The sequence below is a fragment of the Lasioglossum baleicum genome, chromosome 7 (assembly GCF_051020765.1).
Source record: "Lasioglossum baleicum chromosome 7, iyLasBale1, whole genome shotgun sequence".
Classification (NCBI taxonomy): domain Eukaryota; kingdom Metazoa; phylum Arthropoda; class Insecta; order Hymenoptera; family Halictidae; genus Lasioglossum; species Lasioglossum baleicum.
Genome location: NC_134935.1, coordinates 16,436,630 through 16,461,863, shown reverse-complemented (window position 1 = coordinate 16,461,863; position 25,234 = coordinate 16,436,630). Strand labels below are relative to the sequence as shown.

General features: G+C 48.7%; 2 protein-coding genes across 4 annotated transcripts; one reads left to right on the top strand and one right to left on the bottom strand.

Moving 5' to 3' along the window:
* The first annotated feature begins 501 nt into the window (after positions 1 to 501).
* Shd (cytochrome P450 family 24 subfamily A member shade) lies at positions 502 to 11,301 on the top strand. Of its 3 annotated transcripts, none has more exons than XM_076427089.1 (11): positions 502 to 1,299; positions 4,640 to 4,769; positions 6,231 to 6,386; positions 6,513 to 6,711; positions 7,397 to 7,584; positions 7,678 to 7,876; positions 7,953 to 8,115; positions 8,912 to 9,078; positions 9,167 to 9,245; positions 9,343 to 9,540; positions 9,772 to 11,301. In XM_076427089.1, the coding sequence occupies exons 2-11, from the start codon at positions 4,649 to 4,651 to the stop codon at positions 9,886 to 9,888; spliced, it is 1,587 nt and encodes a 528-aa protein (XP_076283204.1). In that variant the 5' UTR covers positions 502 to 1,299; positions 4,640 to 4,648; the 3' UTR covers positions 9,889 to 11,301. The 3 variants fall into 3 exon arrangements, with proteins under 3 accessions (XP_076283204.1, XP_076283205.1, XP_076283203.1); XM_076427090.1 differs by lacking the exon at positions 502 to 1,299 and adding an exon at positions 3,990 to 4,109; XM_076427088.1 differs by lacking the exon at positions 502 to 1,299 and having other exon boundaries at positions 4,055 to 4,769.
* On the bottom strand, positions 10,704 to 25,214 carry Form3 (FH2 domain-containing protein formin 3). Its single transcript, XM_076427069.1, has 24 exons — positions 25,115 to 25,214; positions 24,150 to 24,265; positions 23,434 to 23,593; positions 23,310 to 23,343; positions 20,221 to 20,362; positions 19,964 to 20,143; positions 18,931 to 19,374; positions 18,039 to 18,233; positions 17,870 to 17,931; positions 17,619 to 17,807; positions 16,794 to 16,965; positions 16,615 to 16,722; positions 16,474 to 16,544; positions 16,006 to 16,385; positions 15,809 to 15,927; positions 15,594 to 15,738; positions 15,387 to 15,521; positions 15,161 to 15,314; positions 14,740 to 14,870; positions 14,550 to 14,675; positions 14,316 to 14,473; positions 13,567 to 13,957; positions 11,921 to 13,494; positions 10,704 to 11,114 (listed from the first exon to the last, which is right to left on the bottom strand). Exons 1-24 carry the CDS (start codon positions 25,179 to 25,181, stop codon positions 10,854 to 10,856), a joined length of 5,514 nt encoding a protein of 1,837 aa, XP_076283184.1. The 5' UTR covers positions 25,182 to 25,214; the 3' UTR covers positions 10,704 to 10,853.
* Between the last annotated feature and the right edge of the window lie 20 nt (positions 25,215 to 25,234).

Sequence of the window (25,234 nt, the reverse complement as noted above, 5' to 3'; positions counted from 1 at the left end):
GAAAAGAAAAGCGTGTGCAATCGCGAGAAGAATCTTGTCTCGAGGTGGCAACTGGTGGCAACGGTGCATCGCCTCTGATAAATTCGTTCGCCGGTAAAACCAGAACCAGAACCAGAAGTACGAGCAGAAGCAGAAGCAGCAGCAGCCAGAAGCAGAAGCGGAGTCCGCGACCGAAACCGCGATCTCGACCGCCATCTCCCGACCGCGTATCGTATGCTCGTTCTCTCTTCGGGTCCCCACACTCCCCACTCGTCGCGAAACTACCCCCTCCGACAGTTTCGCGAGTCGAAGAGGATCGGCATGGGCATGATGACCGAGGCATGGCAAGGCATATCGAGGCATAGCGTGGCAGGGCAGGGCAGGGCAGGGCATCAGCGTTCAGAGTCCGATGCTCGGAGCAGCCCGGAGCCAGAACGGCGCGAGAGGGGAAGACCGCGCGTCGGCGCATGTAAACAGAGGACAGCTAACAGGACAGATAATAAAGTTCCTCTTGGCTCTTGGAGAGTAACGGCGGAGCGGAGCGGAGACGGACACGGACCCTTCACATCCGCTCCGAACACTTCTTTCCGTTCCCCGTTCGTATTCGAAACGGATCCACGATTCCGCCGATCGAATCTCCACCCGGTCGACGCAGCGCGACGACGACGAACTGCCGATTAACGGCAATTAACGCTCGTTTGGAAGCTCGGCCGCGCGCGGCTCGTCGAATTTGCTCGTCGCGTCGCTCGCGCGTTCAAAAACTCGACGTCACGTCGCCGGCCGCCGTGCCGTTTCTCGCTCTCCAAGTGTTCTGCCGGCTCTCGTCCGTTAGACGCGGCGACACGCTCGCGAATCGAACTTCGCCTCGCTCTTCGTACCCTATCTGTCAACCGCTCTCCCGTTCTGCCGTCCTTCCGCTCGTTCGCAGTCGAATTTCTCTTCTTATCGGTTACGGTCGATTCCACCGCCTGCCCCCTACCACTGCCACCTACCATTACCATTACCATTACCAGCGCCATCACCATTACCACTACTAGCACCGGTACCGATTCCACCACTACGACTACCACCACCACCACCACCACCACCACCGTTAGAACCACCACCACCGTCGCCACGAACCACCACCACCAAACCACTCGAACCACCACCACACCGCTATCACCACCATCAGCATCATCATCAACATCATCATCATCATCATCATCATTATCATCATTGCCCCGAACATTACCACCATCACCATCCGCGATCAACGACGGCCACGACCAGGTTCGGTGTCTCTTTTTAACTGTCCCCCGGAGCTACGTTCACCCTCCTGTAAGTACAAGAACGCCTCATTATATTGTTTACCGGTAGCCCGCTCGTTCGTACTCGTCATGCGATCTCATACGAGTTCTCCTGCACGGGATCTCGTGTTTCCGGGTTCGCGAGGCTCCTCGGACGTTTCTCGACGGTGCACGGTGCATCGCGCGCCGAGCTAACAGAAATTATCCGGGGCTAGTGTCCGACGCGAACGATACTCCAACGATCCGCTATTCTAGCAAGCAAACGCGCTCGCTACCGATCCCAGCCGTTATTCTCTATCTCGAAAGTGAAATTAACGCGTCCCTACCGGTTGACGCGCACACACGAGTTCTCAGACCTCAGACAAACGGATAAAACGAAATGATTCGCTCCGGACACGTTGCAATCGATGTTTTAGCGGACGTATCAATTTGGTAACGCGAAAGTCAACGATCAACGAGAAATTTGCTCTTTTTTATTGAGCTTTTTAAATCTCGAGCGAGATTTATCGTGCACACGCGAACATTCGACGAATAGGCGAATCGACTTTCTCGATACGCGTTCGTTATCGCGCGTCGGGGAAGATCGCGACGGATAACATTTGCTTTTCGATATAATCAGTCGGCAAACACTCGCGCCGACTTTCGCCGGAGTTGGTATGCTGCCTCGTCCCGCAGCAGTTTTTCACTTTCGAAGGAAAAGTTTACGAATTGAATTCCTTGTCTTTTCTCCGATTTTGGGAGAAACGAACGGCGATGGAGGGACGATACCTGACAATAGGATTCACACGGGTGGGGGAAAGAATTTCGCGGTTGATTTGCCGAGGGAACTAGGAGGGGGGGGACTAGTTTACTCAATAGCCAGTTCGAAAATCCTTCGTGTTTCGCAACTTTGAATTTTGAAAGCAGACCCGTGGAATACGGTTGCCAACGTGATCCGCCGTCTCCTAATCGCTGTTTGCTATTAGAATGACCGGCAGCGACGCGGCGACGTTCTGCCGTCTCATTATCTGGGCACACAATTAACCGGAGACGTTCCCAGATATCACGGACGTCAGTACACACCACACGACCTGCGCGAGTCTCTGTTTGCCGAATCGTTGTTGCTCGTTCCTCTCGTCACCGAGACTCGATGTCGATGCTCGCACGGTTCGACGGTCTACGGGAAATATTTTTTTCACCTCTGCCGTGCGAAACGGGAGAGCCATTCTCGAATTTCTTTCGGGAATGTTCGCGCATAGACATCGCGTGCCTCGTTCGCGTTAACGTTGGAACACGACGCGATCGTGCATCGATGGGCACAGTGGGCATTCGATCCGAAAATGACGAAAGTACATTTTCAGTATTACAAAATGAACAAAATCTTATCTATACGCTTGATTGAACGTTTCGCCCGTAATGTGGTACACTCTTTTCACATTTATTATCATTCCTTTTTGGTTCTTATGTCTTGCAATAGCAATTAGTTAATAAACCCTTTGCACTCGGAGCTATTTTATCTGGAAAATTAAACAGTTCTTCCGATTTAGAATATTTCTATTTCTTATGATTATATTGAAATTTTATGGATACGAAATTGGTATAATACAGTCAAACCTTATGCGATTTTTTTGTGCGATTTTTTTTATACGGTATTGTATGAGTATCAGATCAGCTCGGCAGCATATCTCGGAAGATGTTGTCGTTATCAAGAAAGTATTCGTACAAAAGTTGTTTGGTATGACGGGCTACATTACGTAGTATTAATTGTTTTCTCGATAGATAGATAGAGTATCAAATTCAGAGTATAAAAGTGTTGACTTGTAATTCCTAGGCGTGTACTCGAATAATATTGATGTTATTTATATTTTTGCACTTGCACACTATTCAATATCTTCAATATTCACTCTTCATTTTAAGAACCATTCTAGTCCCGTACGAATAGTATCGCTGAGATAGGTATATAGCAATTTCGTTTATCATTATCGACGCACGGGCTGTGTACATCTATAAAACACAAATATTATTGATTATTATTCATCGCCCTTCCAAAAAAATAAAAAAAAAACATACGATTTTCCTCGAAAAAAATCATTTTTATGCGATTGCGAGCAAACACTCACTTTTCAGCCACTTTCTATGATCTAGCAAAAAAATAGACATTTAGGAGCCTCATTACTAAACTGCGGAACTTTATGCAAAATAAAAATTGTTTGAATCAACTGCAACAAACAAGATTCAAGTAACAATTTCTTTCCGTCTTTAATAATGTTCTTCAGCTGCAACTAACACATTGATGTTCTTAAATGTTTTTCATTTGTTCACTGTTTTGAACTAATGAACTAATGAACTAACACATTGATGTGCTTAAATGTTCTTCATTTGTTCACTGTTTTGAACTAATGAACTCACACATTGATGTTCTTAAATGTTTCTCATTTGTTCACTGTTTCAAATCGCAACTACCCATTTTTGTCATGAATGCCTAAAATCCGCAGTCTACTCATTACATAAAGTTAAAAAAGAAATTTTTCAATAAAAGCTCAAGGGTTATATCGTAGCCGACGTGAACACAAATCTTGAGCCTATAAATAACGCTGGAATAGTTTTTTCCCGGTTTTTCGGGCGAAATGCCCCACCTCGCGGCGATTCGCGGTTCGCGACAAGGCATCGCGGCACGAACGCCGACGAAACACGCTATTATACCGGGGGTATCGCGCTCGGTATCGGCCGTACCAACGTATACAATATTCGAGAGCGTGTGCTCTGCGATCCGTGTAACAGCTCCGGAGATTAGCTACTCGATGCAGGAGCGGCCGGGTCATCGCGGGGACACGCGTTATCGACGCGTTGCAAATACGCATTGTACGTATTCCCGCTATATAGGAGAAACGGCGGTCCATAAATAACGTCGGGAGCCAGTCTCGTTCTGAGCACCAGCGACCCATCAGTTTTTTCGGCCTTTATTCGCGGCGTGACGCGACTTCGCGCGCATCCCGACTCATCTCGCTCGCGTTTCGTCTCGTTTCATTTCGCTTAACTCCGCGCTCGCAAGCTGTGTGTGTGTGTGTGTGTGTGTGTGTGTAGGCTGAGAAATCGTTCGCGCCCGGTGACTCGCGATATGCGAGGATCGGCGGTTCCCTCGATCGACTCTCCGGTTCGCGTTTCGCGTGGATCGTCGCGACCGCCAAACAAACCGATTCCCCGGCTCTCTCGGCGTGCTTTCATTATCGGCGCGATAACGGACGGTCGTGATTATAAATTAAGAGATTGTTTGCCGTGTCTGGTTCGACGACACTTTCGCGAGACGGATCGAGGGAATCGCCGAGACAAGGACAGGCCCGTGCGCCGGTAAACAGAACGATTCCACCGTTCACGCAAGAATTTCGCCGTAGCGTTCCTAAATGTTGCTTTCGAGCGCCTGGTTCGAGCTGATCGCCGTTGCGCTCCTGACGGTTCTGATCCTCGCCACCAGCTATCGACCCGCCTGGTGGTTCTGGGCTGGAGCCTTCCACAAGAAAAATGGTGAGTTAAACATATCTCAAAAATTTAATTCAAGTCGCGTTGAAAATACCTGCTCCATCGAAGTAATCAATTTCAAATACGTTCGTCTCAACACTTTGCGGTCCGAGCTGCTTTTTCTTTTAGTTTAGAGCTCGCTTCATCATCAAATAACTCAATTATAGACGATCGTATTGCGAGTCAATAAAACAAGTAATTATCGTCGAGTAATAATGTAGAACCGGAAATGGTCGAGGCGCCACTAGCAAGTAAAAAAGCGTGCACGCTTCCGCAAGTTTCGCGTCGTCCGGTTGACGAACGAATTTTCGCAAGTGGCCACTTGAAAGGGAACATCACCGAGAGCCGTGTAACGCGAAAACGTTCTAAAATCGCGTTTACGCGGGGTCAGTGTCAGTGCACACGCGCCGCGCAGCGCCGGGCTGTTCGAGACCCGGCGAAGAAAGAATAAAAGAAAGAGAGAAAGGAAGTGAGAAAATTGTACTCGTAGAGGCGTGTTCGAAGGCGTTTGACCTTCAATTTGAAGCGACTCGGTGCCTCGTCTCTCCGCGCCGCTCCGCACACCGCGCTTACGGTCATGGTCCCCTTTCTAAGCGTGGAGCTCGCGGTTATGCGCGACAAGGTCGTGCTGTTCTCGCGTCCTTCAACCTTAGAAACGACTTTCTTGCGCTCGCACGAGCGCGCCAAACGGCCACGAAACCCGTGGAACTATGTTCAAAGTTTATGTCCAAACATTGCGAGACATCCTCGACGCGACGCGATGGCTGCCTCGAGGGTCTCTTTAGCATTTGCGTCGCAAGGACACGAGGCGGTACGACCCACCGGCGGCCAATGCTAGACAATCATGGCACTTTGGATCTAGTGCCCGTGCTGCGGCGCGCGTGGTACACTTTCGATTGTGGGAGACGACGGTAGCAACCATCGAGAATCATTTTCGCACACGGAAATCGTGAAACGTAACAACGATGAGCGAAAACACCGCTGTTACTTAAAAGCAGAGACGAAACCAGTGTCAATTTTCTATGTTACACTTTCCAAGGGTGTACATTGTGGCTAAAGTCGTCGATACGACCTTTAACAACCTCGAACGAATTTTAGAGAGTAAGGCCGCCACACAAGCTCCGCCTTGCAGTCCCTTTTGCAGTTGTAAGTTGCAACGCAAGACGACGCGACGCGTAGATGCGTCGAAATGAATCGATTTGGCGTGTTCCGTCAATTGTCCGGCGCGAACGCAATCGCCACGATTGCATCGCAAGGATTGCATTACGAGTGTACAAGCAAAAGGGATAAGCCGGAGAGCGTGTTTAGCAGCCTCGTCTCGGATGCGCGAGGCTGCCTCTCGCAATGTCTGGGCGTAGCTCGAACGCGAAATGTTGCTCGCGTAGTTTCGCTAGAGGGGAAAAAGAGGGATCCTCCGACCGCGCGGCGTCGAACCTTTCAGTAAAGTTTTTTTGCGACGATCGACAGCTTCGACCGAGGAAAAACACGAGGGAAGCAGTAAGAGTAACTGCAAAACGGTGTCGGACGTGCCGGGCCCGTACTCGCTGCCGATCCTCGGCACCAGGTGGATATTCTCATGGTTCGGCAGCTATCGATTGGATAAGATCCACGACGCTTACAAAGGTAAGGAGGACCTTGAGCAACAAGGTCGCCGAACGATGTCCGATGTGTTCCTGCGAAGTTCCCCGGAAATTCGGATGGGAATAGGATGTTTGAACTCAGCTCGTTGTGTTTCTAATTCAAGAATAGATCTGCATCGACGTTACGGGCCGCTCTGCAAGGAAGAGGCACTATGGAACTTCCCGGTGATCTCGGTGTTCTCCCGACCCGATATCGAGGCCGTTCTTCGACGAGCATCGAGATATCCGCTTCGTCCTCCGCAGGAGGTGATATCACACTACCGGAGGACGCGGCGCGATCGCTACACGAATCTCGGCCTGGTCAACGAGTGAGTAGTCGGACCGAAACCGCGGAACGTCCGAGTCGAGGTCGAGGCCTGACGCGAGGTCGCGCGCATCTACACTGGCGGTGGACGAAACTATAATATCACTAGACTGCGGATTTTTATGCAAACTAAGAAATGTTCGCATTGATTGCAGAACAAAGGAGCCAGATAAAAATTGTATTCCTCTTTTAATTATCCTATTAAACTGTAACTAATACCTTGATGTCCTTGAATATTTGTAACATGTCCACTGCTTTAAATTGTACGTGTCCATTTTTGTCATAAATGCATAAAATCCGCAGTCTAGTGATCACATTCTTAAATTGTTCTGATGTTTCAATTGTATTTTCCCTTCATTTCTCTTCATTCTGCAGTCAAATTCATCTGCATACGACTTGTCCGTTTCGTCCACATGGTATCGAATGTATTATCTCGTGCCACGCTTGAACATTTAGCAATTTATTAACATCAGTCGAGTGCACAGAGTTGAATCTATAATATACACACGCGCAATAACGAGAGTTAAACGGTACGTCTTACAATTTCGTCGACCAGTGTATTCGACCATGACCCAATCCTGTAGTTTCGTCGATCGGACGAATGTATCCCGGCATCATTTAGGCCCGCGATCGCCACTCCGACGCGAGCACCCACGAGTAAGAATCGATTTAAACGAACAATTCGATAGACAGGGGCAAATGTGGCACGATCTTCGGACCGCGCTTACGTCAGAGCTGACCGGGGCCAACACCGTCCTTGGTTTCTTCCCGGCGTTGAACATCGTCGCCGACTCCTTCGTCGATTTGATTCGTCGTCGACGAACGGGGTACAAGGTAACGGGATTCGAGGAGCTCGCCTACAAAATGGGACTGGAAAGTAAGCTGACCGGAAACCCGTCTGCGTTTCGAATTTCGAATTTCGATCGCCAGCTGCTTTTACTTTCGATCGTGCTATCTCTTTCTGTTTTAGGTACCTGTACGTTGATCCTGGGTCGACATCTCGGCTTCCTAAAGCCTGATTCAACCATGACGACCACCGCGAGATTGGCGGAAGCTGTACGGGTTCACTTCACCGCCTCGCGCGACGCCTTTTACGGATTGCCGCTTTGGAAGTTGCTGCCAACGTCCGCGTACAAACAGCTGATAGAGAGCGAGGACGCTATATACAGGTGCGAGACCGTTCGACCGATTCGCGGTGGTTAACTGCACCTGTACGTCACCGGCTTCCGCATCCTTTCGTTTCAGCATCATCTCGGAGATCGTCGAGACTACCATTCGCGAGAAACGGGACGATGCCCGAGACGAGTCCGTGGAGGCGGTCTTCCAGTCTATTATGCGACAAAAGAATCTCGACATACGCGACAAAAAGGCGGCCATCGTCGACTTCATCGCGGCCGGCATTCACACGGTGAGATCCGAGGTCTAGAAAATTCGCGTTGAATAGAAATGTTCGGGATTCTAATCGTTTTAGTCTAATCGGACCTTCAGCGCCTCGAGTGCCGCGTCTCTTGGGCAAATGCCCGGGGCCCCAAGCAAAAGGAGGCCCCGAACACAAATCAAGATCCAAGATCCAAATTCTACGTATTTCTCACAAAGTTATTTAGTTGCGATTAGGGGCTCCGAAATTCTACTTTGTCCGAGGCCCCAACTAGTTATAACGCGTTACTGATTACACGGTCCAACAAATTTCAACTTCTCTTTTGTATTTCGATTCCCACTATGTTATTCTTATAGTGTTTTTCGCTCTGATTTCGAATATGTCCTTAATTTTTTCCATAGACGTACAGTTTTTGAGAAAATTGAGTTTTAAACTTTGAACAAATATTGTGATGTTATTATAAAAGATATTGAATTGTTCTTTAAGTAGAAGAATCTGTAGACTTTCCCGAATACAGTGATATCCTATATTAATACATTATGATCGTTTAAACATGTTTTAAAACTCAATTTTCCAAAACTTGTCGCCCAGAAGAAAAATTAAGAACATATTTGGAATCAGCTCGAAAAACTCTGTAAGAATTTCATCGAATCGAAATACTTTTTGGCTGTTGGACAGTGTTATCTGTCCAGATTAATAAATGAATTTTAGCGCCACTATTATCGAGCGTAGTGAATCCGGAGTACTTTTATCTTATGCAATTTTTGAGGCTGCTGAGCAAGCAGGGAAAGAGTTGAAGCATACTTACCCGATTTCATTTTCGCAGCTCGGAAACACTCTGGTGTTCCTGTTCGACCTGATCGGACGCAACCCAGAGGTACAAGCACAACTGTACGAGGAGGCGTGCTCGTTGGCGCCGCCCGGCTGCGACTTGACCGTCGACGACCTGCGAAAGGCCAAGTATCTGCGCGCCTGCATAACGGAGTCCTTCCGGTAGGCACTCTTCTTCCATCATCCACCTAAACTAGGCACGTTCGACTCTTCACCCGCTAACACTTTCGTTGACTTTGTTTGCCGGCAGAGTGATTCCCACGACAACCTGCATCGCTCGGATCTTGGACGAACCCATTCAGCTCGACGAATATCATCTTACCGCGGGAGTGAGTGACAGCGATATCATTTTCCCCGCTCGGATAACGACCAGCGAGAGAGAGAGAGAGAGACGCGTTCTCACCGATTCTTCTTTTTCTTTCGTAGACCGTGGTGATACTGCACACTTGGATCGCCGGTCTCAGCGAGGAGAACTTCAAAAACGCCGCGGAGTACATGCCCGAGAGGTGGCTGAAACCCATAACTCCCCATTCGCCGTTACTGGTGGCACCGTTCGGAGCCGGCAGGAGGATATGCCCGGGGAAACGTTTCGTCGAGCTCGCGTTGCAGCTCATTCTGGCTAAGGTTCCTATCTCTATGATTTCATCTCGGGTGACCAAGAATGTTCGCGCCGCTTCTATCGTTTCTCGTGTGTCGATTCTAATTGGGTTTATCAAAATCGCGGCTTTGATTCAGTAGTTGCGCGAGCGAGTCGCTACCTCCGGGAAAGATACAGACCAAAGAATCGACGCGGACTATTTTGGTTACCCAATGTCACACGCGATCCAAGCATAACTCGACTCTTCTCTTCTGCAGATTATCCGGGAATTCGAGATCATCGTGGACGACGAGCTCGGCTTACAGTTCGAGTTTATCCTCGCGCCGAAGAGTCCGGTGTTCCTCGGTTTCCGCGACCGAGACGCAAAAGCGTAAACGATTCGACGCGTTTCGTCATTCCGACGTCGAAACGACCGGACGCGTATTCGTTTCGAGTGACTCGCGTCGAATCAATCGACGATCTCTCGTTTGTTTTGCTCAGTTTCCGTTGACTCGTTCGCCAGCGATCCGTCCGCGCGACAGATTAGAGGCGAATTCTAGTATTTTAGTATCGTGCTCGTGCTCCTTGACTGTCGCGAGCCCGAACACCTTTTTGTACGTACCTAAGCATTATTTACGCGTCGTGTAACATATGTAGATACCTATCGTTTCGTTAATGTAATGCCGATGAACGCGCGGTAAACAGAGTACTGTTTCCACACCGCGGGATTCCAGTATCGTAGAAAGTTCTGTCAATATATGTCCAAAGAAGCGACGCAGATTTCGTTCGACGGAGGGAAGAATATCTGGCGTCGAACAAAATTAAAGATACTTATCGTTTCGTTAATGTAATGCCGATGAACGCGCGGTAAACAGAGTACTGTTTCCACACCGCGGGATTCCAGTATCGTAGAAAGTTCTGTCAATATATGTCCAAAGAAGCGACACAGATTTCGTTCGACGGAGGAGAGAATATCTGGGCGTCGAACAAAATTAAATTATGTTTATTCAACTCGTTAATTCACCGACGATCATCGCGGCCTACAACTTGCGTGCTATCATCCATGAAACTTACATACGTCGTACACGTCGTTTCGTTAGTACACTTATACATATATTACATACTTGTAAATGCGTCCCGAGAGGGACTGGAAGGAATAATTATAATTAATATCGATAGCCAGACGAAGACGGCCGCAAATTCGGTCGACTATCGGTTTGGATGACTGAAAGGGCGTCGAGCCGAGCGCGAATATAAACGAAAATTGCCCTAAATCGTGGCTGCGATCGAGCGACGATCGTCGACATGAAAATTGTAACGGAAGCGTGAATCTCGACGAGCGTCCCCGAGCCGGACGCGATCATTTCACCAAACCCTTCACGCTTCTGGGCAGGTTGGGATTCGAGCCTTTGTTCACGCTCGCCGCCGTCGGTCTCATGAAACCGTGGCTTTTCGCGGTGGTTCGAGGATGAATCAACTTGCTCCTCGTGGGCGGCAGCTTCTCGATGTTCGATCGGTCCAGGGAAAGAAGCGATCGTTGACTCGCGATGTTCCCGACGTTGCTGCTGCCGGTCGAACCGATCGTTCGGCTCTTGTTCCCTTTCGGCGCGTCGCTCGATGCCTGCAAACATTATTCGAAAGAAAAGTTAGAACAGTTAGAACCTCCGATCATCAATTCCAACACATGTTGTCGGTAGACTGCGGATTCTATGTATTTACCACAGAAATGAGTAGGTGAAGCTTTAAACGGTACAATTGAATGTATGTTAAACATATTCAGAATGAAAATACATCTTTATTCCACTCCAGGTAGATGATTTTTATTTTGCGCAACGCTCCGCTGTAGGGATTGCAATACCGGTATACCGAATACCGTGTGTGCCAAATTTCAAGCTTGTAGGTCAATGGGAAGTATCCAAAAGGTTTCGATGATCTGCCAGTCAGTCAGTGAGAAATTTAGCGATTTTTGAGGTCCTATATCTCGGAACCTACTAATGTTGGAAGATTAATGTTTTGTCAATATTGAGACATGATAGCATTTAACAAGTGTACGAAATTACATCTCTCCATCTGCCGCCAGTGCCGAGTTATAAGCCTCTAAAAAACGGCTAAGTTGTTTCGTGTAAAAGGAGGTAGTGCGAGAAATTGGCTGGTGCACTACCGTGCACCTAGATTCAAGGCTTAATGACAGTTCAATAGATGCATTATAATTTTTACAATCACATTTCAAAAGTATGAAGTCAATAAATTAGTTAATGGTTTTTTCTATTAAACAACTGTGTTTTTGTACTTTCGTGAAAATTCCTAATACCGGTATTAATACCGGTATACCGGTACAACGTTTGAAAAAATACCGGTATTGTATTTTCAGTCCGGTATTGCAACCCCTACTTCGCTGCCTAGACGAATCTCGATAATTTGACTCACCCCGAGAGATCTCCGAATCGTCCTGGCGGTAATGGTGGCCGGTCCGACGCTGCTTCCGCTGCTGCTGCTCCTGCTGGCGGGTATCCTGGTGACGGCGATGCGAGGGTTGGTTCGTCGCTTCTCGAGGTTCTTCGGCGGCAAGGGTGTGCTCGACGGGCTCTTGCGGAGGTCGTTCGTAAGTGCTCGGATCGCGGACGTGTAGGTCCTCAGGCGAGCATGATTCGGTACCAAGTTTCTCACGGTGTTGACCGAAGTGGCGCTGTTCAAGGAGCTCCTAGAGCTACGCAGACTACTTCTCGAGCCCGACCTCTCCACCTCGTTCCGCGACTGATTGTTCGCCGCTGCGGATGCTGCGTTCGCGTTCACGTTGTCTCGTTTCACGCTGTTGGTTCGTTTCGGCAGGAAGCTGGACCTCTCGGCGGTGAGCCTCATGGATCCTCCTCGTTTCCCGAATCCCTTGATCGACGATCCGAACGACGGTTGATCGACGGGTTTTTTGGCGCGGACGTCTTCCTCGTCGCCATTTTGAGCTACGCGGACGGTCTCGTTCGCGGAGAACCGCAGCTCCGCCGGTGAACAGCGTGTGGAGTCGTGCGTGTCTGTCTCGTAATTGCCGGAGGAAGTTTCTTGACTGAGAGTCTCCGAGACCAAGCTCTGGGACTCCTCGAATCCCTCGTCGTTCATGTCTTGATCTCGAGTCTTCGAGGGCAGCCCGGGGGAGCTCGTGACGCTGATCTCGGGCACGTATCTGCCTCGAAACACGGGGCTGCTCGTCACCGGTTGCGACCCTTTGCCATCCGCGTTGTCACTGGTCGTGTTCTCGAAGACTTGGCTGGTAGCCGGCCTTCTAGGCAGCTTCGAGTCGTTTGTCGAGTCCGTTCGATCCTCGCTGCTGTCCTCTTCCTCCTCCATCGCGCCGTCCGCGGAGGATGTGGATCTTCTGCACGAGTCCGAGAGCTGACTTCGATCGCGAGGCGTTTGCACCGTACTACTGTTCCGAGCCTGGTTCACCTGACTGGGCGGGTTGTTGGTCAACCTAATCGCCTCCTTCACCTGACTAGGATCGATCATGCTCCTCTGGCGTTCGCGACTGGTGACGGCTCTCTCCGCTAGGACCGTCATCGAGGGTTCCCGAGGCCGAGATTCCTGCATCACCGGGCTCAACACGGTGTTCGTCACCGCCAAGACCGGCGGCGGCGGTTGGCTGACCGGCAACCTCGAGTTTCTGCGCGTGAACGCGATCGGCCTGGACAATCGTTGAAGATCCTCGCCGGAACGAGCGATGTCGGCGAGCGCGGCGTCGATGTCGAACGAGGACGCCTCGCGCCGTTTCAGTTTCTCCTGCCAGGCTCGCAACATCGAGTCCTGCTCGTGGCCGGAAGCGTCGTCCGCCCCTACGTCCAGCGATGGCTGCTCGGACAACGGCAACGTGTGCGGACGTTGAACCGGCTTCTCCTCGAACGATTCCGAACTCGCCGCTTGACCCGCGTCCTGCTTCAGTTCTTTCTCCGGCGAGTCCTGCACCTTTTTGTACCTCCGTGTTCTCCTGGTCGCCGAGTACCGGTCGAAGTTACCTGAAACGATGATCGTTTAATTGTAACGAGCGAAGAAATTCCACGGAAAATTCGTCGAGCGTGGCTACTCACCCGTGCCGAAGTCTCCGCTGTTGGCGTTGTTGCCGCCGCCATGGTTCGCGGTCTTGGTGGCCGCGTTCCTGGTCGACTCGTTGCACCGACTCTGGAAGGAACCGTTGCAACGTTCCCTCTTGCACGGCTCCTTCTCGACCGGCTTCACCTCCTTCGGCGGACTAAACAGCTTCCTCGTCGCCGGCGGGGTCTCAATGTTGTCGGAGTCGATCTCTATCTTGTCGCTGATCTTCTCCTCTTCCAGACCCCGCTTGTACTTCGTGAATCTCCGCGAGCCAGAGACCTGGGAACTGCCGTACGGTTGCCGCAAGTAGATCGTCAACTCGTCCTGGCTGTCCACGTTCGCGTTGTCGTTCGTTCTGTTCCGCTTTCTATCTTCCTCTTTGATCGACTGCGAAAACAAACGGATTCTTACAAACGGATCGAACCATAACTAACACAGGGTGACAAGAAATAACGGAGTTAATCATTTCTTATTATAATTCTGTCAAATTGACGAATTTTGAAAAACCAAATAATAATGGAGCTGCGGCCCATAGCCGAAAATTTCAAAACACGTTTGAGCCTCTGAATCGGCTTAAAGGGTGGCCACTTCGAAACTTCTTAAATATATGAATACTAAAGGTCTATGTTATGGTTGTTATCATTTGGTTTTTTCAAAATTCGTCGATTTGACAGAATTATAATAAGAAATGTTTAACTCCGTTATTTCTTGTCACCCTGTATTAAGGAGAAGAGGATGGGCGAACCTGCAAGGTACCGGAGGCGAGAGCGTTCTCCGTGCCTCCGAGTTTCGATCTCGATCGTCGCGAGTATCGCGGGTCGGTCTCCTCCATGCTGTTCTGCACGTTCAAGCTGGACTTCCTCCAGGGAGATTTGTCCTTTTGCGACGGATGCGTTTCGGCTTCTGAAACGAAAACGCGGACGTTATTTCGCTGACGAACTGTCGTAGATGAACTTCGGATAACGATCATCGAAAGAACCTTCTATGGCCTCCATCGTGCGCATCACATCCGTCTTCTCGACCGATGGACGCCAGTCGTATATCTGAGGGCATGGATCGTGCGTGGAATTCGCTTCGGTGGGGGTGTTTGTCTTGCCTTCGCTTTCTACGGATCAGAAAACCCGTATGTATCTATCGGGCATAGAGAGAACGCACGAGATGACGCTTACCCGAGTCTTCGAAGGACCGTCGATTCGCCGCCTGGTGCAATTGTCGCGCTTTTCTTTGGAGCTGTTCGCCCGCGCGATCTTCTTTCTCGTTCTCCGACAGCCACGCCTCGATCTTCTGTCGCCACGCTTTTCTGTTTCGACATAAGCATATAAGCATTAGGTTGATGCATACGAAATATCCGATTATAAACTGCTCAAAAGAATTAAGGGATCACTTGTGCGAACCCGAAAAATTGCTCCCACTTTACGTGATCATAACTCCGTCAAAAATTGCCGTATCGATATCGTTAAACAATGGTTTGAAAGCCTGAAACCTCTAGTTTCAGATGCTCTGTTTCAAATTGTTGATATATGTTGGTTTTTTACTTAATTCTATTCAGGAGTGTAGAATGCGAGCGTTAATCAATTTGTATCGCGTTACCCTGCGGGTTTTGTCTCCTCTTCCTCTTGTAAGAAGGGCTTGTTCTCCACCAGAGGCGACGGGGAACTCGGCCTCTCTCTGTCGGTGGAAAAGTCGGCCGTCAGCAGGTCGCTCCTGCGAGACTGGCCGCGTGCTCTTCGCGCCCACGAACGATCTGTCGACGGAATTAATTAGGCGATCGGTTTTCTCGATTCGTCGAGGACGAAATCGTCAAATTCAGCTATACCTAGACTACCCCATGACTTTCTCTCGCGAGCGTTGTCCTGTCCCGAGGTCCTCAAAAAGTCCATCAAGTTGCCATCGTCGTCCTCGCAGGGTATTCGGCTTCTGCGACGACGGAGAGTACCGTTCGGTGTCACGTCTACTCAAGAAAGCAAAACCGCTGAAACTGACTATTTCACGTGACTTACTAAAATTTGATTGCGGTTCAAACCTGGCGAGTAGGTAGAATCTTCTTTGGTAGACTGCTGGTCGATGGTCCCGCCGGAACAGGAGCCCAACCTTCGTCGGATGCTCGGCGACCCGGCGATCGAGACGTCCTCGTCGGACGTCATTCCTCCGTTTTGCAACCTTTTCATCTACGACGAGAAAGATCGAAAGACGACACGAGTGAAACGAATCCCAATTAAAGGCGCGTCGCTTACCCACCTTGGCATCGTTACGATTGTAATTCCGCTGAGGCAAACCGGTATGGAGATCGAAGAGGGCGTCGTAATCGAGTATGTTCGACTCGGACTCGGAGGCCGGAGTCTCTGCTTGATTCGTGACTGTAAAGGACAAAATGTAAATTAGGTCAAGCAAGAGTTTGTGGCCGACTTCGAATAATAGAAATGAGGAACCCGTACGCAATCGTTTCTTGGCGAGCAGCTGTTCTTCCCGTTGCTTGCGCCTGGCCAGCACCTGTTCCTCCTGGATCCGTCGCCTCTCGTTCTCCGCGACGGCCTGATTAAACTTCTGGCAGAACTGGTGGAATATCCTGAAGCACTCCTCGATCTTGAACGCGTTCGCGTCCTCGCAGAAGAACTCCGCGAGCGATCGTCTGACGGTCTCGAGCTCCTCCGTGTCTCGCTTCAACTGGCTCATCTCTTGCTCCGCCATCTGCAGGAACTGCGCCATTTGCTCCTGTATGTCGGCCTCCGTGGAGGCGAGCTGGATCTGCGCCATGATCTTCTTGATCTTCGTGTCGAGGGCGTTAAACTCGTTGCTCAGCTGCTCCGTGGTGGTCCTTGTCCCCGGAAACACAACGGTCAAATGTGATTGTCGAATATTTCGGCTTTCGTTGTTCGAAAACATAATTCAAATGATCCACTCACTTGGTGGCGGCTTCGAGAGTGTTCATGCTCTTCGCGAAGTCCAGCAAGTCCTTCCGTTTCCTCTCGGCTTGCTGCGGCGCGCAACATTTCGGAAAGATTAATCGACCGTTCTGCGATAAACGAGCAGGAAGTGTACCTTACCAGAGCCACGTAGTGAATCAGATTCATCCCAGGCTTGTTCGCTCGGATCTCGGTCAGCTTTTGCAGAGACGACAGTTTCACTCCGGCTGCGTTCCCAGCGTAGCCACCCTACGGTACATTGATTTTCAACGATCGCGGTCAATATCTTTTCTAGAGCGATGTCACAGCACGAATCTCACCGAATTCAGGAAGTTTCCAGCGACGAGAACCATGTACAGCACCTCCTGGAGCGGCTTGTTCGTCATGAGGTCCTCACCGGCGAGGATCATCGAATTGATGCTCGGCTCCAGGTAGCCCATGTTGGCAGCGAACTCTTCTTTCAAGAGCATACACTCTATGCGCAGCTTGTAGCTTTGGCAGAGCAAGAAAGATCAAGAAGAGCACAATTTGTAATGATCGATCCCCATAGAACAGGGGTCGGCAAACTTTTTCTTAGGAAGGGCCAGATTGTAAAAATTTTAGGCTCGGCGGACCAAGTAGCAAACATGAAGATATGAATGGGTAATTTTCTCATAGAGCAAAAAAACGTTTATTTTTTTATATTATGAAATGATACTTTTACATAATGCTTATACGAGTTTTATTAGTGAACTTTGAGCGCGGATATCTCGGAAACTATACGAGATAGCGAAAAACTGAATAGAATCAATCTTGTGGCACATTTTGTCAGCATTAATTTTGTGTAGAATGGTTTTATCGCTAGGATACATAGTTTCCGAGATATACGCGGAAACCGAAAAAGGGGACCTTCTATGTGCCCTCCTGCACTCCGCTCACCTCCTAGGAGTGGGGACTTTTAGTATGTTTACCTCCTCACTAGTCCGAACAAAGACCCAAAGTTAAAAATTGTATTCCTTCCATTTCCCTCTACAACTTTTCGTTGACTGGACTAAATAGCGCGTAATTTGATTTAATTTTCATGTAAAAAACAAGATCATGCCGCGGGCCGGATGAAATACAAGCAGCGGGCCATAGAAGAGCACACTGAAAGTTCTGGTGCTTACTTTGGCACTTGGACGAGTTGCAGGAAGAATTTCTCCGCGTTGCCGAGCTTCGACTTGTCGCCGTCGAAGCTCTTCAGCATCTCCAGCTCGTCCACCTCGGGCAGGATCTTGAGAAGGCCGCGCAGCTTCTCTGCCCCGATCTCGTCGTGACCGCCCTCCCTGATCAGCTGAATAATGTCTTCGTTCGAACTGCGAGCCAACGCACACGGTGACAATACCTCGAAACGTTAACGCGCTCTCGTCGTTCTTACCTTCGGAATTGTTTCAGAAATATGTTGACGTTCAAGCTCCTCTTACCGTCCAGCAGCGCGATCTGAAACAATCGGCGATTATTTGTTAGCGAAAGGTTAACTGACTCGTTCCCAAACGTATTTTTGTTTGGTATCTTGTTTCCAGAGGTACCATTTATGAGATACGCACCTCGGTCGGTTCTCGTCGTCGCCTCTCGACGTCGGAGTTGGCACCGTAGGGAGCAGAGCAAGAGGATGCGGCCGGGATCATCGGCGGCACTTGTTGGCAGAAGAGACCCTCCATCTCTGCCCAGTCTATGTCCGCCATGGGAGAGTTTTGGTGTTCGTCCGCGACCAGCGACCAAATATTTCTCTTGCCGATCACCTGCGCGCAAGTACAATATCATTTGCAACGAGAAAACGTACATCTCTCGAATAACTAAGGCCGGCGCACAGTGGGTAAATTTGACCTAACTCGATTCAAAATCAAAGAACTTTCGATAGAAATGAGGTAGAGCGATGAATTTTTTAAAAAGTTAAAGCTAAAACTTTGCAGAATATGGGAAAAATAGGGAGATTACGGCACGAACGGTTTTTAACCTTGAGAAAATTCGTTAAACTTGCACAATTTCGAGAAACCACATTTTCTTGAAATCGTGCAAGTTTAACGAATTTTCTCAAGGTTAAAAACCATTCTTACCGTAATCTCCGTATTTTTCCCATATTTTGCAAAGTTTCAGCTTTAACTTAAAAAAAATTTCATCGCTCTACCTCTTTTCTATCGAAAGTTCTTTGATTTTGGATCGAGTTAGGTCAAATTTACCCACTGTTCGGCGTTGGCGTAATCGGAAGGTCAAGGGTCGCGCATCGGTTCGCAGAGATCTAAATGGCGTGAAGCAAATGCTCGAAATAAATCTAAATAGATCCCTCGAAACGTCGCGAAGCTCGGTTTACGCAACCGCGCGCGTGTTACGAGAAAATTGAATTTTCAAAGGTGGACGAAGAATCGTGGGGGGCCCACGCTCGGGCGACGCGACTCGTCGCGTAGGAGAGCAAGCAGGAGCAGCAGTAGTAATAGGTACTTTATGATTGGGTATCTTGTTCCAATTGATGGTTTTCATTTTCGCCTTGGGGGTGGGTATTTCCTGTTGCGGGAGCAGCCTCGCGTGGTTATTCGGCGGCTCGGGGGTGGGCGCCCGTGCGACCGGGGCCACGTGCAACGGCGGGGGCACGGGCGGCGGCGGTTCCATCGATGCATCGGCTTGCGTTGCGTTGGCGGTAAGAAACGGCGGAGGCGGAGGTGGCGTGAAAAACCGGCCTTGGCTCGACGAGTTCGGTGCCACTGATGGATCGAGAGGCGGTGGCGGGGGCGGCAACGGCGGCAAAGGTGGCAAAGGCGGGGAAGACGACGTGTTCGTCACCGTCACCGTCGCTGGATTGCTCGTCGAATTGCTCGCGGGCAGCGACGCCTTCCGAGACGTTCCGCAAGACTGTTCGTTGCCTCTACAATGACAGCACAGATTCGTCTGTAAAAGAAACGGCCTGTAAGTCCACCGGATCGTTAGACCTCGCACTAGTCCTAAAAATTAAATCCGCCCTCTTAACCCTTCGAAGGCGACGACGGTCGATCGTCGCGACCGATAGACTGCGGATTTTATGCAGTGCGATTAAAAATGGTAGACGGATTAAAAGTAGTGTTGTATAAAGAGTTCTTCTATAGAAACTTAGTCTTTAAGACTGAGATCTGGAGCTTCGAGGACTCGAGCTTTATACAACACTAATTAAAAGAATGTAAAAGCTTTAATGCATCAGTCTCGATTTATTAAAATGATTCTTTTCTTGTCGTAATCGGTGCAGATAATTTTTATTTTGCATAGAAACCTCCAGTGTAATGTTTGACGTTGTACTCTATTGGTGTTCTAGACTTTTTGATATTTTTCATAACTATGTTCAAATTCTAGAATGTAACTGGTGAAGTATAAAAGCACGACGTGCAATCAATTTTCAAATATTCGTCAGTATGATGTGCTGATGTCGTCCCTGAAGGATTAACGGAACGAGATCTAGTTGGTGGAAGAGGAAAGTAGTAGAGGGAGCGAGGCTTGTTAAAATTACCTGGAGACTGGGCGATCGCAGCAACTTGGTGGCGTCTTCTCGGTTTTCTAAAAGCGTCGCTCTATGCACCAACGTCTCCGCCGTGTCCCATGCTAGGTCGCTGGCGGGGTCTTTGGGGTCCAGGCGCAGCAGATGTTGGAGCACGCTCAGGAATGGGATCTCTTGCGGGGTGTCCGCGATCTGCGGAGCAGACGAGCCTCGGATTTACCTTTCCACGGATTTAGACATCGGTTTGGTGGCGCTCGGCGCTCTCTTACTTGTCCGAGGATCGCGTAGAACACGTCCACGTGAGAAGAAAGGTCGATCCCCGGTGGCCCGTGGTTCGACAGCTCCTCGTCGGCTTCTCGTTGGTCGTCGAACACGTCGAGCTGAACCCTCAGATCCGGAGCGTGGCTTTTCCTGCAAGAACAATCGCCGTCACCTTCCCGATCCCGGTACATTTTACGAGTTTCTCAGTTGTTCGCTCTATTTTCGTCTCCCACTCGACGCACGTGTCTTTTCTAGCATTTCAATTTCTCCGCCCCGGCTTTCCTTTTCTCTGTTACACACGCTCTCGCACACACGCGCGCACGCACACACACACACACTCTCTCTCTCTCTTTCTTACTCTCGTTTTCTCTGCCTATTCTTCGCGAATGAATCTCTCGATTTCCTGGTAGCTTATAAAAGAGACTTGTTGTTCGCGCTTCGGCGTTACATCCGCGCGACCTGACAGAATCATGAATCGGTGTCGCTTCCGTTTGGAACGTGCGATCCGTTATCCGTTTATTCTTACACGGCCGGAGCGTAAATACGTGTTCCTCATAATCTAATATACCGGCACGCGCGCCTCGCGTGCGAACGAGAAGAGCAAGGACGGATGATGTCTCGTTAACACGGTGACTGCCACGCGAATTTTATTTACGTGTTCTCCGCCCATTTAAATCACAGAAAGGATCAGAGTTGTTCACGACGATCTAGTTTAATTCCTGCATTCATAAATTTAGTGCAATTTTGTCAAGGAATTCCACAGCGCCGGTGACCACGTGTCAAACACAACGCGAGGCCGAATACCGGAAAGAATTCCGTCGCAGCACGGAGAGTTTGGGGAAACACGGGAAGCCGAATTATCCCGTCTCCGTGATGCACGCCCGAAAATAGTCGACGTCTTCGTTGCGGCTCGACGATCCTTCGCCCCGGCGAGCGGCGAAAGTCGAGAAAGGAGCGCGGGATCGAAAATCGTTTCGACGAATTCGCTCCACGTACGATTGCGTCTTACCCAGCGACGCGAAATCGTCCGAGTCGAAACTATCGAGGCTGATCGGAAGCCGGTCGGATGCGTCGTTTACGATACCGTGGACGTGGGCCGCGAGAGAAACTGTAACTGCACGGGAGAACTGACTCGTCGGAAGAAGATCGCGGTAGCATCTCCAGCGAGTCGCGGCGCGAGTCGCAGCTGCAGGTGCACTGCGCGCGAAGAGTTAATTCGGGCTCTCTTCGCTCCCTTCGAGCCTTCGAGGCGGATGTTTCGCGTTTTCTTTTTCCCCTTTCCTCGCGCGACGCTGTTCCACACGAGCATTCTCGCAGGACACCCGCCTTCGTTTCACGGTTTGCGTCCCTTTCGGCGAAGATCGGAGAAAAACGCATTTTGAAATGAAATTCTATTTATTAGCACATCGATCGATGGTCACCGGTGACTGGCGCCATTCTACTGTTTAAAAATGATTGGAGATTATTTAGTAAGACGAGAATTACCTTATCGCTTCTGTGAACGAAACAGATGAGAAAATATATAACAGTAGCGCGTTATGGCTAGTTGGGGCCTTGGGCAAAGTAGAATTTCGGGGCCCCTTACCCCAACTAAATAACTTTATGAGAAAAACGTAGAATTTGGATCTTGGAGCCTCGGGCATTTTCCCAAGTTGCCCATAGGGTAATATGTACGCCACTGTATATAAATAATAGGAATTCTCCGTTTCCTGTGGGAAATTCTGAACGACGACGAACTTCTGATCGTGGTGGATGTAAAGAAAATGGTAGGGCGCGAGGGGTTAAAGCGGCTCGTTCGAATAGTTTTGTTCGATCGAGAATAGTTTGCACGGCCGTCATCCCGCGGAGGAATGACAGATCGTACTATTCCTGTAGACTGTGGTGTAGAGAGTGATTTAAACGGAGACCAAAGAAACGGATACGAACGCGAAGCCGACGCATCGTGATTCGCCACAAATAATTGTCGCGAGCGCGCGTGTCTTTTCCTCTGCGGTTCAGTTGCTCGGCGGGCCATTGTTTACACAACAATGCGAACAGAAAGAACGTGGCAGGCGCAGGATCGTGATGCGTACACCGACGCTGCAGACTGTGCAAACTATCGGGACTCAATGGCGACGGTATCCCGGAAAAGAGGGATACACTGATGGACAAAATTGTAAGACGCCATGAGAATGAATGAGAACAGGAATTTAAACAGCGTCAACAGCGTCATACATATGTATAAAGTAGAATGTTTCGTTTCACTGAATTATAAACAAACAAAATTATAAAACACTATCTTTTCGAATGGAAAAAATGATCGTAACAAAACTAGTAATGTTTTTTCTAGTAGGTACTGGCCAATCAATATTGGCGTGTTTTTTGGTACGTACTAAAGGAATCTTTTGTAAGTCTCGCCTGGGAAATAAAATTTTCTCCAGCTAATCTTCTAGTACAAGTCCGAATCTGCTCTTCGATTAATTTAAAGTAACTAGTACAATTAATTCGGCCATCCATAAACTGAATTTCTGTTTTCCTGGTACATATAAGCAGTACCCGTCCGTAACATCACCGAACCTCCACCACACTGACGACGGCAAACAATTCTTGTAGCAATACTTCCCCGACGCGCCATTGTTCCTGCTCTTTTTCTTTTCGCGACGGTAGCGGTAATTGTTGCACGTACTATTTACACAGACGCCACCGAGAGAATGAAATAGTCTTACAGGGTGACAAGAAATAACGGAGTTAAACATTTCTTATTATAATTCTGTCAAATCGACGAATTTTGAAAAGCCAAATGATAACAACCATGTATAATAACGTAGTTCACCAGTGTATTTGGATTAGTGCATGCAATTTGCTGCGCGCTGTACAGGCTGAATGAATGCTTCGCTCGTTAGTCAACCAATCCTTGATATACAAATTGCTTAATGGTTCTGGCTTGATGCGTACGGCGCTCGATGCATGTGCGACATTAACGTTGCATTAGGTGCAAATGAGAAGGTGTGGGTACAATAAGGCGCCCTTTCGTAACGTTCATTATTATTTATTATTCAACAATGTTAAGCTGTTAATCAGTTAATACCGCGAATCCAGGTCGTCGAAGAGTACTCACCGCAGCTCGTTCAGGACCGGAAGTAGCTTCAGCCCTGAAACGGAAAAGACCGGTGGTCAGTTTCTCCGATCGGCGCTTGTCCTCTCACGGATCGAGAGGAAGCTGTTGTTCTTGCACTACCAACCGATGAACTCGTTGCGGATTCGTATGCGATCCTTGAGCACCGGCGTGGAGATCACCAAACAGTTGACGAAAGCCAACAGCCCTGTCCGATAATCCTCCGCGGTCGCTTTCCGAAGCTCGTCCACCACGATCCGCAACCTGTACCGTTCCCCTTTGCGTTCCTGCAAACGTTCCCTCAAATTCGGTCGTTTCATCAACATCGTCCTCGTCGAAACCACATCGAGACGGTTCTCGTTATCGCGCGCGCTCGCTCGTCCTCGCTCTACGCAAATTTCTGTATCGCGTTGATTAACATCAACATCCGATAAGCCGGGAGATTCGTCGCGGCTGCGTATCAACACCGCGAATTACCCAACGCACAGTGGGGTATTTGGCGAAAAGCCGCTGGAATTAGCGTTGTTTGTAGGCTCGAGATCATGTTATGTATCGTTGGATTCGTTTAACGTCAGCCACAACGTTATCATACAAGAAATATACATTTTGACGTTTAAAAAATCACAAAAAGAACTCCCTTCTTCTTCTTTTAATTATTTTATCAAGCTGATGTCCTAACCAGTTCACTCCGACCCCACCGTGCTGTGGTAGAAAACGCGCTCGCGTATGTACATTGTACATTTCGTTGAACCGTACGAGCGTCAGCGAAGACCGAGAACCGTTCTCGTGTTTGCCGAAGGAAGGCCTCGGGAGAGTTTGGCAAGTTCTGAACGTGCTCGGCACCTGGTACGCGTGAAGAGTGTCGATAACTCTCTGCCTTCCATCTTGACTGTACACGCAAAGCGCCGAAAGCAGATCCACCACTTGTTTCTTCACCGAGGGACAGGCGGTGTCCAAAGCTGAAATCGGAATTGAACGCAGCGATCGGTTATGTGACTCGCGATCAAGCACAGGGGAGGGTAGAAACATGAGACCTAACCAAGGTTATGACCAACGCACACTATTCTACTTTTAACAATGATTCTACATCAGTATTGTACCGATTAACACACTTTTCTTCTTTCGTTTAACAAGTATTTCACGAGTCGACCGTACTGGAAAGTTGTTACACGTGCTTTTAAAACTGAAATTTATTATTTTGTTAGTGTGTCAAAGGTTTTTGAGGTGTTTGTGTCTGAATTATGATTAGACTGCGGATCTTCGTGCATTTATAGCAGAATTGAGTAGATGAAATACAGAATTGTTGAAAAATTTGTTAGATTGAAGAAACAACGTTGAATTTAGTTTCTATTTCTTGCAATCGATGTAGACAATTTTTATTTTGCACAAAGATCCGCAGTCCAATTATTAGACTGCGGATTTTATGCATTCATGATCAAAATGGCCACGTACAATTTAAAGCAGTGGATATATCAAACATATTTAAGGACAGAAATGTATTATTTTCAGCTTAAGAGAATGATTAAGAGAAGAATACAATTTATATTTGGCTCTTGTGTCCTGCAATCAATGCAAACATTGTTTATTTTACATAATGATCCGCAGTCTACTAATTTATATGATACACAATGAAGAAGAAAAAAGAGATTCACAATATTGAAGTTTATATAGCAAATTCCATATGAAATTCCTTGAATTCCTACGTTTGATTTTCCCATTTGCTTTAAGAATTTCTGCGTTAAGAAATGAAATGTGTATTTCTACCCTCTCTTTTATTGCTGGAGGTGTGCTGTTCGTCTCGGACTTACCCGAAGCGAGTTTGACGCAGTAATCGGGATTGTCCACGATATAGTCGAGACCAACATTGGAGTCCATGCTGACCGCATTTGTGGAAATCGTGCCTCCAGCCTGAAACAGGACGAACCGAG

What these genes read in the sequence shown, in the direction of transcription:
- Shd (XM_076427089.1), top strand. Translation starts at nt 4,649, where the DNA reads ATGTTGCTTTCGAGCGCCTGGTTCGAGCTGATCGCCGTTGCGCTCCTG. An exon ending in AGCCTTCCACAAGAAAAATG is followed by an intron (nt 4,770 to 6,230) that starts GTGAGTTAAACA and finishes GACGATCGACAG; the next exon opens with CTTCGACCGAGGAAAAACAC. An exon ending in AGCGAGGACGCTATATACAG is followed by an intron (nt 7,877 to 7,952) that starts GTGCGAGACCGT and finishes CTTTCGTTTCAG; the next exon opens with CATCATCTCGGAGATCGTCG.
- Form3 (XM_076427069.1), bottom strand. Translation starts at nt 25,181, where the DNA reads ATGGACTCCAATGTTGGTCTCGACTATATCGTGGACAATCCCGATTAC. An exon ending in TGATTCACTACGTGGCTCTG is followed by an intron (nt 16,545 to 16,614) that starts GTAAGGTACACT and finishes TGCGCGCCGCAG; the next exon opens with CAAGCCGAGAGGAAACGGAA. An exon ending in CGATTCGGAGATCTCTCGGG is followed by an intron (nt 11,115 to 11,920) that starts GTGAGTCAAATT and finishes TAATGTTTGCAG; the next exon opens with GCATCGAGCGACGCGCCGAA.